The sequence below is a fragment of the Chiloscyllium plagiosum genome, unplaced genomic scaffold, assembly GCF_037043375.1.
Source record: "Chiloscyllium plagiosum isolate Xiang-an unplaced genomic scaffold, Cpla_swu_hap1 HiC_scaffold_17, whole genome shotgun sequence".
Classification (NCBI taxonomy): Eukaryota; Metazoa; Chordata; class Chondrichthyes; order Orectolobiformes; family Hemiscylliidae; genus Chiloscyllium; species Chiloscyllium plagiosum.
The window spans coordinates 58,780,938-58,796,062 of NW_028270155.1; the positions used below are offsets into that span (position 1 = coordinate 58,780,938).

At 45.6% G+C, this 15,125-nt stretch overlaps 1 protein-coding gene across 3 annotated transcripts in view; it reads right to left on the minus strand.

Moving 5' to 3' along the window:
* The window catches only part of arl2bp (ARF like GTPase 2 binding protein), a 29,641-nt gene extending 19,364 nt beyond the window's left edge, over positions 1 to 10,277 (minus strand). Inside the window, exon 1 of one of the 3 annotated variants that reach the window (XM_043707137.2) lies at positions 10,002 to 10,234. In XM_043707137.2, coding sequence (XP_043563072.1) covers positions 10,002 to 10,020 — 19 coding nt within the window. In that variant the 5' untranslated portion in view covers positions 10,021 to 10,234. Of the gene's footprint in view, positions 1 to 5,046; positions 5,625 to 10,001 lie in introns of those variants that run through there. The other 2 variants (XM_087995965.1, XM_087995966.1) reach the window with 2 other exon arrangements.
* Between the last annotated feature and the right edge of the window lie 4,848 nt (positions 10,278 to 15,125).

Genomic DNA, 15,125 nt, shown 5'->3' on the forward strand with positions numbered 1-15,125 from the left:
TTTAATCTTCTCAATCAGTCTCCCATGTGGGTCTTTGTCAAAAGCTTTGCAAAAATCCATATAAACTACATCAACTGAACTTTCCTCATCCACACACAATCACATTTTCAAAACTTTCCAACAAATTTGTTAGGCACGACCTCCCTCTGACAAAACCATGCTGACTGCACTTAATTAACCCATGCCTTTCCAACTCCTTCAGAATTTTCTTCAATAGTTTCCCTACTCAGACATGAGACTCACCGGCCTCTAATTTCCTCATTCATCTCTAGCACTCTCCTTAAAAGGTGGAACCACTAGAGAGGAATTGAAAGCTTGTGTCAGAGCCTCTGCAATTTCCTATTTCGCCTCCTACAGCAGCCTGGGAAGCAATTCACCCAGGTCAGGGGATTTGTCTGTGTTTAAGCCCAACAGATCTTCCAAGACCTCCCCATTTCCTGTGTCAAACTGTGCATGATCCTTACAGTCTCTTTTCCTGAATTCCATACCTATTTCCTCCCTTTCCTGAGTGAAGACCAAAGAGAAGTATTCATTCAACACACTTCCAATATTCTGCGGCTTCACACATAGGTGGCCCCTTGGTCCTCAGTGGGTCCTACTCTTTCCCTTTAAAATATTTGTAAAATATCTTTGGATTCTCCCTAATCCTGTTTGCAAATCCTTTTTCAAGACCCCTTTTTGGTCTTCAAATTGCTTTAAGTTCCCGTATTCTGCACTTGCTGTATTCCTCTAGTGCCATAGCTGAATTGTTCCTTTTGGACTTGCTAAAAGTCCTTCTCTTCTTCCTTATCCAGTCCTGAATTGTCCATGACATCCAGGATTATCTGAACTTACTGCTTCTACATTTCCATCTAACGTGTACATATTGGACCTGTACTCTTCCCAGCTCTTTTTCAAATGACACCCGACTGCTCTGCTGTAGACCTATCCACAAGGAGCTGTGCCCAGTCTACTGTGGCCGGCCGGATTCCACTTTATTTAAATAAAATCTGCCTTCCCCAATCCTAAGCCAGTTTGCAGGGCATCTTTTTCCTCATCCAGACCAAATTTAAACCATCTGTGTTGTGATCACTATTACTAAAAGGTTGCTCCACTGCAACATCGAACACTTGCCTGGCTTCTTTCACCAGAACCAGATCTAGCACTGTGCCGTACCTTGTTGGGCCTTCCATGTATTGATATTAAAATCTACCCTCGATACATTTCAAGAAATGTGTCCCCTCTAAACACTTAACACCATGACTATCCCAATTTATTTTAGGAAAGTTGAAATGCTCTTGTATAATTACCTGATTTTTACTCTTACACACCTCTGTGAACTACCTACATATTTCACAGATTCAAGAGAGATATACAGCACGGAAACAGACCTTTTGTCCAACTTCTCCATGCTGACCAGATATTCTAAATTCATCTAGTCCCATTTGCCAGCACTTGGCCCATATCCTTCCTATTCATACCCCCATCCAGATACCTTGTAAATGTTGCAATTGTACCTGCCTCCACCACTTCTTCTGGCAGCTCATTCTGAACACACACACACACACACACACAGTGTGTGTGAAGAAGTTGCCCCTTTCGTCTCTTTTAAATCTTTTCCCTCTGTCCCTACAACCTATGCCCTCTAGCTCTAAACTTACCCATCCAGGGAAAAGTCCTTGCCTATTTACCCTATCCATGCCCCATATGATTTTATAAACCTCTATAAGGTCACCCCTCAGCCTCTGACACTCCAGGGAAAACAGCCCCAGCCTATTCAGGCTTTCCCGAGAGCTCAAACCCTCCAACCCTGGCAACATTCCTCTAAATCTTTTCTGAACCCCTTCAAGTTTCACAACATCCTTCCGATAGGATGATAGCCAAGTTGGATACCCGTGAGGTATTTGCTCCTATATTTCCTGTAGACTCTTTGGATGCCTATAATACACTCCCAGTAAAGTAGCTGTCCCCTTAACATTACCAAGTTCTACCCACAAGACCTTGTTTGAGGACCTTTCCAAGATATTATGTCTCCTTATTACGGTAATCAACTCCTTATTTAATAGTGCTATATCACCACACTTTTTACACCCTCTTCTATCTTGTCTAAAGATCCTACACCCCACAATATTGAGATACCAGTCCAGTCTTTCTCTCAGCCAAGCTTCTGTGATGACTACAATATCATACTTCCATATCTTAATCCATGCCATTAACTCATCAGGCTTACCTATTAGACTTGTGGCATTAAAGAGCATCCAGCCTTGCCTCACTCACTTGACACTCAATATAGCTGAACTCATTGTGACTTGCTTCCTTTGCTGTAGCATGATATGTCTCTGTTTCATCAATATTGTGTCACCTCCTCCTGCCAGATGAGTTTAAACTTTTCTCAACAGTACGAGCAAATCTACCTGCAAGGATATTGGTCCCAGTGTGGTTCAGGTGTAGACCATGCCCTTTGTCACAAGTTCCACCTTCCTCAAAAATAGTCCCAGTGATCCACAAATCTAAAACCCTCCTTCTTGCATCAACTCTTGAGCCACGCATTCATCTGTCCTATTTTCCTGTTTCTAAACTTGCTAGCATGTGGCACTGGGAGTAAGCCAGAGATTACAAGCATTGAGGCCTTGCTTTTTAATCAACTGCCTAGCTCCCTGAAACCTTGATGCAAGTCTTCGTTATTCACTTTGGCCACATTATTGGTACCAGCAGCGCTGGTTTTAGAAAAGCAGCAAAGCATGTATATTAGGAGCTTCAATGTGCCATGATGGAAAAGTTCATGCAGACAGGAGGAGCCATACCCAGAAAACTATATAAATGTTGATAATGTGTCAAGACAAATTCCTGTTTGTGGATGGAGTGAATTGGCATAGTTGCGATTGAAAGCAGCGCCAGCTGAAATAACTGCTGAGTGGAATAACAAATATTGTTGCAACACTTGTGAAATACTGGACAGCGTAAATGGCTTCAACAAGCGAGCTACATGTGCATTTGTAAATGAAGATACTACCACCAGCATTAACAAGAACATTTCACCAGACCAAGTCTCTTCATTCTCTGGCTGATAAGATCATAAGACACAGGAGTGGAAGTAAGATCATTTGGCCCATCGAGTCCACTCTGACCTTCAATCATGGCTGACGGGCATTTCAACGCCACTTACCCGCAACTCTCCCCGCAGCCCTTAATTCCTTGCAAGATCAAGAATTTATCAATCTCTGTCTTGAAGACATTTAATGTCCTGGTCTTCACTGAGCTCCGTGGCAAAGAATTCCACAGGCCCACCACTCTCTGGCTGAAGAAATGTCTCATTTCCGTTCTAAATTGACCCCCTCTAATTCTAAGGCTGTGCCCACAGGTCCTAGTATCCCTACCTAATGGAAACAAATTCCCAGTGTCCACCCTTTCTAAGCCATGCATTATCTTGTAAGTTTCTATAAGATCGTCCCTCAATTTTCTAAACTCTTAACAAATACAATCCCAGGATTCTCAGCCGTTCATCGTATGTTAGGCCTACCATGCAAGGGATCTTGACATAAATGACAACATTTAATTTGCTTTCTTAACCAAGGACTCAACCTGCAAGTCAACCTTTAGAGAATCCTGGACTAGCACGCCCAGATTCCTTTGTACTTTGGCGTTCATCGAATGTTAGGCCTACCATGCAAGGGATCATCCGTGTGAATCTCCCTGGACACATCCAGTACCGGTATGTCCTTCCTGAGGTGTGGGGCCCAGAATTGGACAGAGTATTCTAAATGGGGCCTAATTAGAGCTTTATAAAGTCTCAGTCGCACATCGTTGCTTTTACATTCCAACTGTCTTGAGATAAATGACAACGTTTTATTTGCTTTCTTAATCAAGGACTCAACCTGCAAGTCAACCTTTAGAGAATCCTGGACTAGCACGCCCAGATTCCTTTGTACTTTGGCTTTATGAAATTTGTCACCGTTTAGAAAATAGTCCATACTTGTATTTTTTTTTCCAAAGTGCAAGACCTCACATTTGCTCACGTTGAATTTCAGCCATTCCTTGGACCACTTTCCTAAACTGTCTAAATCTTTCTGCAGCCTCCCCACCTCCTCAGAACTACCTGCCTGTCTGCCTAACTTCATATCATCGGCGAACTTTACTAGAATGCCCCCAGTCCCTTCATCCAGATCATTAATATATAAAGTGAACAGCTGCAGCCCCAACACTGAACCCTGTGGGACACCGCTTGTCACTCGCTGCCATTCTGAAAAAGAACCTTTTATCCCAACTCTCTGCCTTCTGTCAGACAGCCAATCCTTAATCCATGCCAGTAGCTCACCTCGAACACCATGGGCCCTCACTGTACTCAGCAGCCTCCAATGAGGCACCTTATCAAATACCTTTTGGAAGTCTAGGTAGATAACATCCACTGGGTTTCCCTGGTCTAACCTATTTGTAACCTCTTCAAAGAACTCTCATAGGTTTGTCAGGCATGACCTCCCCTTAATAAATCCTTGCTGACTTGTTCTAATCTGACCCTACACTTCCAAGAATTTAGAAATCTCATCCTTAACGATGGATTCTAGAATTTTACCAACAACTGAGGTTAGGCTAATCGGTCTATAATTTTCCATCTTTTCTCTTGATCCTTTCTTGAACAAGGGGTTACAACAGCGATTTTCCAATCACTTGGGACTTTACCTGACTCCAGTGATTTTTGAAAGATTACAACCAATGCCTCCGCTATTTCATCAGCGACTTCCCTCAGAACTCTAAGATGTAGTCCATCAGGGCCAGGAGATTTATCAATTTTTAGACTTTTTAGCTTTTCTACCGCTTTCTCTTTTGTAATGGTTACCATACTCAACTCTACACCTTGACTCTCCTTAATTGTTGGGATATTACTCATGTCTTCCATTGTGAAGACTGACACAAAGTATTTATTAAGCTCTTCAACTATTTCCTTATCTCTCATTACTAGCCTTCCTGCATCAATTTGGAGCCGCCCAATTTCTACTTCTGCCTCTCGTTTGTTTCTTATGTATTGAAAGAAACTTTTATTGTCATTTCTAATATTATTGGCTAGCTTACCTTCATTTTGATCCTCTCCTTCCTTATTTCTCTCTTTAATATCCTCTGTTTGTTTTTGTAGTCTTCCCAATCTTCTGATTTCCTAGTGCTCTTGGCCACTTCATAGGCTCTCTCTTTTTCTGTAACACATTTCCTGACTTCCTTTGTCAGCCAAGGATGTCGAATACACACCCCACCACACTCCCCCAGATAATCTTTTTTTTCTTTGGGATGAACCTCTGTACTGTGTCCTCAATCACACCCAGAAACTCCTGCCATTGTTGCTCTACTGTCTTCCCCAATAGGCTCTGCTTCCAGTCGATTTTCGTCAGTTCCTCTCTCATGCCCCTGTAATGATCTTTATTTAACTGTAACACCATTACATCGGATTTTGCCTTCTCTTTTCAAACTGCAGAGTGAACTCTACCATATTATAATCGCTGCCTCTGAAGTGTTCCCTTACTTTAAGATCTTTTATAAAGTGGGCGGCACGGTGGCACAGTGGTTAGCACTGCTGCCTCACAGCGCCAGAGACCCGGGTTCAATTCCCGCCTCAGGCGATTCTCTGTGTGGAGATTGCACATTCTCCCTGTGTCTGTGTGGGTTTCCTCCGGGTGCTCCGGTTTCCTCTCACAATCCAAAAATGTGCAGGTTAGGAGAATTGGCTGTGCTAAATTGCCTGTAGTGTTAGGTGAAGGAGTAAATGTAGGAATATGGGTCTGGGTGGTATATGCTTCGGCAGGTCGGTGTGGACTTGTTGGGCCGAAGGGCCTGTTTCCATGCTGTAAGTAATCTAATAAAGTCTGGCTCATTACATAGCACTAAGTCCAGAATAACCTGCTCCCTTGTGGGCTCCATCACAAGCTGTTCCAAAAAGCCATCCTGTCAGCATTCCATGAATTCCTTTTCTTTGGATCCACCGGCAATGTTATTCACCCATTTGCATATTGAAGTCCCCCATGATTACCGTGACCGTGCCTTTTTGATATGCCCTATTTATTTCCTGGTACATCTTGTGCTCCTGGTCCTAATTACTGCTGGGAGGTCTGTACATAACTCCCATTATGGTTTTTATGCCTTTGTGGTTCAACTCCACCCACAAAGACTCCACATCATCTGACCCTATGTCATTCAGTGCCATAGGTTTAATTTCATTCTTTGAGGAGAAAGTGAGGTCTGCAGATGCTGGAGATCAGAGCTGGAAATGTGTTGCTGGAAAAGCGCAGCAGGTCAGGCAGCATCCAGGGAACAGGAGAATGACTTGGGGGGTGCAGTGAGAGAGGGACTCACTGAAATCTTTGTAGAAGAAGGGCTTATGCCCGAAACGTCGATTCTACTGTTCCCTGGATGCTGCCTGACCTGCTGCGCTTTTCCAGCAACACATTTCCAGCCTTAATTTCATTCTTAGCTAACAAGGCAACCCCGCCCCCTTCTGCCCACCTCCCTGTCTTTTGTAAATCCTTGGATGTTTAACTGCCAGTCCTGAACCCCCTGCAACCACGTCTCTGTGATGCCTACGCCATCATAATCATTCACGATGATTTGTGCTATTAACTCAAATACTTTGTTATGAATACTACGAGCATTCAGGTAAAGCATCATAATGCTAATTTTCTTATCCTCATGATTTCCATCACCTCTAGTAGTATGTGCTAAGTTATTCTTCCTTTTTGCTTCATTCCTAGTCTGCCTTGAACTTAAACCCTGCACACATGCTAACCTGCTAACCTTTCTACTTGACTCTATACTCCCTGTTGCTTTCCCTTTCCCCTCCCATGACTCAAGTTCAAAATACATCACTCCAACACAACTCTATTTTGCCCTATGACCAAGATTCTATGTTAATGTGTTACCAAATACTCTAAAGGGAGTTATTTTCACCAGCATATAAAAATTGACTGGATGCTGCTGGAAACACACCTAAACTGTGAATTCACCATAGCTAACTGGGTACTTCTATGTCACATTTGATAAGTGTAACAGCAAAAAGCCTCTCTCACCTTAAACTATGACCTCTAGTTTAAGACTCCCCTACCCTACGAAAAAGACCTTGGCCGTTCCCCCTATCCATGTCCCTCATGATTATATAAATCTCTATAAGGTCATGACTCAGCCTTCAACACTCCAGGGAAAAAAAAACAGTCTATTCAGGTTCTCCCTTTCACTCAAACCCTTCAATCCGAGCAACATCTTTGTGTAAAGGGACCTAAGGGGCAACTATTTCACACAGAGGGTAGTGCATATATGGAATGAGCTGCCAGAGGAAGTGGTGGAGGCAGGCACAATTACATTTAAAAGGCATCTGGATGGGTATATGAACAGGAAGGGATTAGAACAAATGGGAGTGGATTGATTTAGAACATAGATCGGCATATCCCTCTAAACAACGTTTAATTGTTGTAATTGTGTCTATGCCCCTTCATGATTTTATAAACCTCTATAAGGTCAACCCGCAGACTCCAAAGCTCCAGAGAAAAGAGCTTCTAACTCTCCTTATAACTCAAACACTCCAACCCTGGCAACATCCTTGTAAATATTTTCTGCACGCTTTCAAGTTCCACATCATCTTCCCTATAACAGGGAGACCAGAATTGAACACTGTATTCCAAAAGTGGCCTAACCAATGTCCTGTACAGATGCAACATGACATTTCAACTCCAAACTCAATGCACTGACTAATAAAAGCAAGCTTACCAAGTGTCTTTTTCACTATTCTGTCTACCTGTGACTCCACTTTCAAGGAACTATTGACCTGCATCCTAAGATCTCCTGATTTGCCTTACCAAAACGTAACATCTAACATTTATCTAAGTTAAACTCTGTCTGCCACTTCTCATTCCATCGGTCCATCTGATCAATGTCCCATTGAGATAACCTTCTTTACTGCCTACTGCACCACCAATTTTAGTGTCTGCTGCAAACTTAGCAACCATTCCTCCTATAATCACATCCAAATCATTTAGATAAATGACGAAAAGCAGTGAACCTAGCACCGATCCTTGAGGCACACCGTTGGTTACAGGCCCCTCCAGTTCGAAAAACAATCCTCCACGTACCCCCTCTGTCTACTACCTATAAGCCAATATTGAATCCCATTGGCTAACTCTTCATGTGTTCCATGCTTACCTTGCTAACCACTTTACCATATGGAACTTTGTGAAATGTCTTGCTGAAGTCCACACAATGTCCAGCGGCCTACTTTCATAAACCTTGCCACTTCTTCAAAAAACTCAAATCAGGTTGGTGAGACACAATTTCTCACGCACAAAGCCAAGTTGACAATCCACAATTAGTCCTTGGCTTTCCAAATACATGTAAATCCTGCCCCTCAGAATCCCTTCCACCAACTTACCGACTGGTGACATCAGACTCACCGGTTTATGGTTCCCTGACTTCTCACTGGACCTGAGGTGTTAACTTTAATTTCTCTCCCTGGATGCTGCCAGATCTGCTGGGGATTCCCTGCAATTTCTGTTATTGTGCACCCTCCAATCCCCAAGTCTGTCACCTGGTGAGCTGCAACCTTCCTCTTACCTTACCCCCTCCCCAATCTGTTGCCTGGTAATCTCCAAGATCCTGTACTCCCTCACCCCAGTCTCTCCAGGATCCCTCCCTCCCCCAGTATCTCTCACCCGGTGATCTCCAGGATCCCCCTCCCCCAGTATCTCTCTCACCTGGTGATCTCCAGGATTCCCCCTCCCCCAGTATCTCTCACCTGGTGATCTCCAGGAACCCCCTCCCCCAGCATCTCTCTCACCTGGTGATCTCCAGGATCCCCCCTCCCCCAGCATCTCTCACTCGGTGATCTCCAGGATCCCGATTCCCCAAGCATCTCTCTCACCTGGTGATCTCCAGGAACACCCCTCCCCCAGCATCACTCTCACCTGGTGATCTCCAGGATACCCCCTCCCCCAGTATCTCTCACCTGGTGATCTCCAGAATCCCCCTCCCCCAGTATCACTCTCACCTGGTGATCTCCAGGATCCGCCTCCCCCAGTATCACTCTCACCTGGTGATCTCCAGGATCCCCCTCCCCCAGTATCACTCTCACCTGGTGATCTCCAGGATTCCCCTCCCCCAGTATCTCTCTCACCTGGTAATCTCCAGGATCACCCCCCTTCCCCCAGTATCTCTCTCACCTGGTGATCTCCAGGATCCCCTCTCCCCCAGTATCTCTCTCACCCGGAGATCTCCAGGAACCCCCCTCCCCCAGCATCTCTCTCACCTGGTGATCTCCAGGATCCCCCCTCCCCCAGTATCTCTCACCTGGTGATCTCCAGGAACCCCCCTCCCCCAGCATCTCTCTCACTTGGTGATCTCCAGGATATCCCCCTCCCCCAGTATCTCTCACTCGGTGATCTCCAGGATCCCGATTCCCCCAGCATCTCTCTCACCTGGTGATCTCCAGGATCCCCCCTCCCCCAGCATCTCTCTCACCTGGTGATCTCCAGGATACCCCCTCCCCCAGTATCTCTCACCTGGTGATCTCCAGGGTCCCCCTCCCCCAGTTTCTCTCACCCGGTGATCTCCAGGGTCCCCCTCCCCCAGTATCTCTCACCTAGTGATCTCCAGGATCCCTACTCCCCCAGTATCTCTCACCTGGTGATATCCAGGATCCACCCTCCCCCAGTATCTCTCACCTGGTGATATCCAGGATCCCCCCTCCCCCAGTATCTCTCACCTGGTGATATCCAGGATCCCCCCTCCCCCAGTATCTCTCACCTGGTGATCTCCAGGATCCCCCCTCCCCCAGTATCTCTCACCTGGTGATCTCCAGGATGCCCCCTCCCCCAGTATCTCTCACCTGGTGATCTCCAGGATCCCCCCTCCCCCAGTATCTCTCTCACCTGGTGATCTCCAGGATCCCCTCTCCCCCAGTATCTCTCTCACCTGGTGATCTCCAGGATACCCCCTCCCCCAGCATCTCTCTCACCTGGTGATCTCCAGGATACCCCCTCCCCCAGTATCTCTCTCACCTGGTGATCTCCAGGCCATTATTGGAGGCCTCCTCCTCTCTCCACAGTAACGGAAGTAAGTGGTCCCACCGCAGAACCGTCCCCCGCTGCAAACAGCGGCGCCACCGCAGGTTCCTGGCTTGACTGTGGGGAAATAAAAAACAGGGGCAGAGCGCGATGATCTCGAATAGGGTTTAGCGAAACGATTACGCTCCGTTACCCAACTCCAACCGACTTTTGGATAATTTACCCCCAGTCCCAGATTCCGGTCCACGAGTTCTGGAATCAGCAGCTGTTAGATTCGAGTGCGGTCTGCTCCGTCAGAGGGACGAGCTCCACCAGACGGACAGGGTGGACGGTGCGGGTCGCTCCGTCAGGGGGACAAACTCCGCCACAGGGACAGGGTGGCCGGTGCGGGTCGCTCCGTCAGGGGGACAAACTCCGCCACAGGGACAGGGTGGCCGGTGCGGGTCGCTCCGTCAGGGGGACAAACTCCGCCACAGGGACAGGGTGGCCGGTGCGGGTCGCTGCGTCAGGGGGACAAACTCCGCCACAGGGACAGGGTGGCCGGTGCGGGTCGCTCCGTCAGTGGAGGCTTTTTTTGTGTCAACTATCAATGCTCCTTTGCTACTCTCAAGTCATCATAATTCACGAGATGGATTACAGATTCATTCCTATTTAAAAACATTTCCTTTCCCCTATCTCACTTCAAAGTTTATGAAAAGCGGAAAATGTGTTGGGAGAAACTCAGCAGGTCTGTCAGTACTAGTAGGGAAACTGAACAATTCACGTTTCGACTGCAACACGATTCTTCATCAGAGCTCCCCACAAATACTGGCAAACCTACTCAATTTCTCCAAGCATTTCTACTCCACACGTTCGTACTTCGTTTGAGTCTAGTATTTGTTCTTATTTTAAGGTGAGCAAGTCAGAAGAAACGGAGCCTTTGCCCCGACTCATCCATACCAAGCAGATGTCTTAAATTAATTTAGTCCTACTTCCCAGCAATTGGCCCATATCCCGCCAAATCCTTCCTCTTCCTATACGCATGCAGCTACCTTTTAAATGTTGTAATTCCTGGGAAAGCGATTTTTTTTACCCTATCCATTATTTTATAAACTTATGTAAAAGGTCACCCCTCAGCCTCTGATGCTCCAGGGAAAATAGTCCCAGTCTTTTCGACATCCTTGTAAATCTTTTCGGAACCCTTTCAAGTTTCCAATAGCAGGGAGACCAAAATTAAGGTTTTCCAAAAGTGGCCTAACCGATATGCTATACAACCACAACATGGAGATCTAAATTCTTGTACACTATGCACTGACCAAAAGGTAAGCTTACCAAACACTACTCTGTCAACCTGCAACACCACCTCCAAGGAACCATGAACCTGCACCCAAGGGTCTTCTTTACTCAGTGGTAAGGTTTCATGAGTGTCGCTAAGTGTACAAGTCCTGCCATTGATTTGCCTTATCAAAATGCAACATCTCACTTATCTAAACTCTTGAGACTCCTCCGCCCATCTAAATCAAGATCTTGTTGTACTCATAACCTCCTTCACTGTTTAACTCAGTCGGCTAGATTATCAGTTTATAGAGCAATGTGATGCTAACAGCGTGGGTTCAATTCCCATTACCAGTTTGAGGTTACCTAAAAAGGACTCTCCTTCTCAACAGAGAGGTTGACTCTCCTTCTCAACCTCTTTCTGCACCTGAGGTCTGGTGGCCCTCAAGTTAAATCACCACCAGTTGCTTCTCTCTCTATTAAGAGAACAGCCCCTTTGTTCTGGTAAGACAATGGCAACACAACAACAATAAGCAATGTTATTGTTACCTACAAAATTAGTAACCATTCCTCCTATACTCATAGCAAAATCATTCATACAAAAGTGACTAAAAGCAGTGAATACAGCATCAATTCTTTTGGCCACACCACTGGTCACAGGCCTGCACTCGTAAATGAAAAGGTGAAAATAGGGGAAAAACCCAAGACCATGACACTGTCCCCATTAGACACTTGAGGAGAGAGTGAGTACTGGGTGAAACAGAGAAAAGCCCACTCTGCTCTTCTGAAGCAAAGCTGCCTGGACTTTGTTAAACAAAAATAAGCATTCTTTTACTGTGGAGAAAAAGAAAAAATAAATAAACAGTCAAGGTAGAGCCATTTTTTGGCTTATGTCTCCACCAACCTCTTTTGGACAGGAACCACAGGGATCAAAATACAAATAAACTCAAGCAAAATAAAACAATTGGAATAACCTACTAAATAACTAAATCCTGGGACAGAGACAGAGACAATGGTTTAAAAATCGAGGAAGTTCCCATGTTCATGTCAACTAAAGATAAAATACCAATCACACCGATCCCCATCATCAAGTACATCTGACACAGACAATATAGGGCTAATATGGAAGCCCCCCTCAGCGCTTCCAAGGGGAACAAACCCTCCATTCACCACTCTCTGGCTCCTACATTCAAGCCAATTTTATACCAAATGGCAGACTTTTGCTGGATTCCTGGTGATCGAACCTTGCTAACCAGTCTACTTCCTGAAGTCCAAACAGACAACATCCATCATACTAGGAGAAAGTGAGGACTGCAGATGCTGGAGTACCAGAGTTGAAAAATGTGGTGCTGAAAAAACACAGCAGGCCAGGCAGCATCCTCAGATGCTGCCTGGCGTGCTATGTTTTTCCAGCACTACATTTTTCAACTCCAACATCCATCATACTGCCTTCATCTATCTTCTTTGGCACTTCAAAACAAAAACTTAATCAAGTTAGAGACACTACTTCCCACACAAAAGCCACGTTGACTACCACTAATCAGTAAATCTTCACCCTCAGGATTCCCTCCAACTTACCCAACACTGACATCAGGCTCTCAGCTCTATAATTCCCTGACCTTTCCTTAAGACATTTGTAAATAATGGTACATTAGCCACCCTATAATCTTCTAGCACCTTACCTGTGGCTATCAAGGATGCAAATATCGCAACAAGGAGCCAGCAACACTTCCCTAACTTCCCACAAGGTTCTGGGATACACCTGATCAGATCTTGGGGAATTATCAGCCTTTGTTTTATGACACCCAGTACCACCATCTCTGTAATATGGACACTAAGATACTGCTATTTATTTCTGCAAATTCTCTAGCTTCTACATCCTTCTCCACAGGAAATACTGATGCAAAACACCTCACCAGTCTCCTGCAATTCCAGATAGCCTTGTTGATCTTTAAGGGGCTCATATTTTCTAAGTTACTCTTTTGCCCTTAGATGTATTTGTAGAGAATCTCTTTGGATTCTCCTTAGCCCAATTTACCAAATGGTTGGCCCCTTTTTGCCTTCCTGATTTCCCTCTTGAACATACTGCTACTGTCCTTTTACTGCGAGGGATTCATTATTTTCCAGTTCCCTATACCTGCCAGATGCTCTTTTTTTCCTTGACCTCAATTTCCCAGTTATCCAGCTTTCGTTTCAGCTGCCAGCCTTGCTCTTCACATTAACAGGTAAATACTGCCTCTGAACTCTCGGTGTCTCATTTCTGAAGGGCTGTCACTTTCCAACCATCCCCTTACCCACAAATAGCCTCTCACAATCAACTTTTGATGGTATTATGCAAAGAAAAACTTTCAAAATTGGCCTTCCTCCAACTTAGAACTTTAACCTTTAGATCTGGTCTATCCTTTTCCATCACTGTTTTGAAACAAATAGAATTATGATCGCTGGTCCCAAAGTGCTCCCCCACTGGCATTCATTCACTTGCCCTGCCTTATTTCCCAAAAGTATGTCACGTTTTGCACCTTGTCTAGTTGGTACATCCAGACACTGAATCAAAAAATTTTCTTGTACACACAAATTCTCCTCCATCTAAACCCTTAACACTATGGCAGTCCCAGTCTGTTTGGAAAATTAAAATTCCCTACCATTACAACACTTTTTAAAAACAGATATCAAAGATTGCCATACAAACCTTTTCAATTTCCTATTGGGGAGCCTATAGTATATTCCCAATATGATGATCATCATTCTCATTTCTCCCCAAATAACTTAATTAGATGTACTCCCATGAATATCTTCCCAATGTACGACTGTAATGTTATCCCCAACCAAATAAAAACCATTTCCTCCTCCTCTTGCCCCTCTTTCTATCCTTCCTGTATCATCTATATCCTGGAACATTAAGCTACCAATCCTGCTCTTCCCAGAGCCATATTTCTGTAATAGGTATGATATCCCAGTCCCATGTTCCCATCCATGGCCTGAGTTCATCTGCCTTACCAGTCAGGCCTCTTACATTAAAATACATGTAGCTTAATTTATTAGTCTTACCTCATTGTCTGCCTAGTTCTTGCCTGCCTTGACTATCAGTCCTCAGCAGAGGCCTCACCTTCATTCCCCTATGCTCCCGGATTAACGAGTTCAACACACGGCGTGACATCGAACAATTCTTCCACCGTCTTCGCGCCTACTTCTTCACCAGGATTCCCGCCCACCCTCTGACGACTCCTTCTCCCGCCTCCAACACACTCCATCCACCTGGACACCCCGTGCTGGCCTCTTACCTGCCCTCTATCTCTTCATAGCCAACTGCCGCCGCAACATTAACCGCCTCAACTTCTCCACCCCTCTCACCCACTCCAACCTCTCACCTTCGGAACGTGCAGCCCTCCACTCCCTCTGTTCCAACCCCAACCTCACTATCAAACCGGCAGACAAGAAAGGCATGGTAGTAGTTTGGCGCACTGACCTTTACACCGCTGAGGCTAAACGCCAGCTCGTGGACAGCTCCTCCTACTGCCCCCTTGACCATGACCCCACCTCCCACCACCAAACCATCATCTCCCAGACCATCCATAACCTCATCACCTCAGGGGATCTCCCATCCACCGCCTCCAACCTCACAGTCCCACAACCCCGCACTGCCCGTTTCTACCTCCTGCCCAAAATCCACAAACCTGACTGCCCCGGCCGACCCATTGTCTCAGCCTGCTCCTGCCCCACAGAACTCATCTCTACTTACCTCGACACGGTCCTGTCCCCCTTAGTCCAAGAACTCCCCACCTACGTTCAGGACACCACCCACGCCCTCCACCTCCTCCATGATTTTCGCTTCCCCCGTCCCCAACGCCTTATCTTCACCATGGA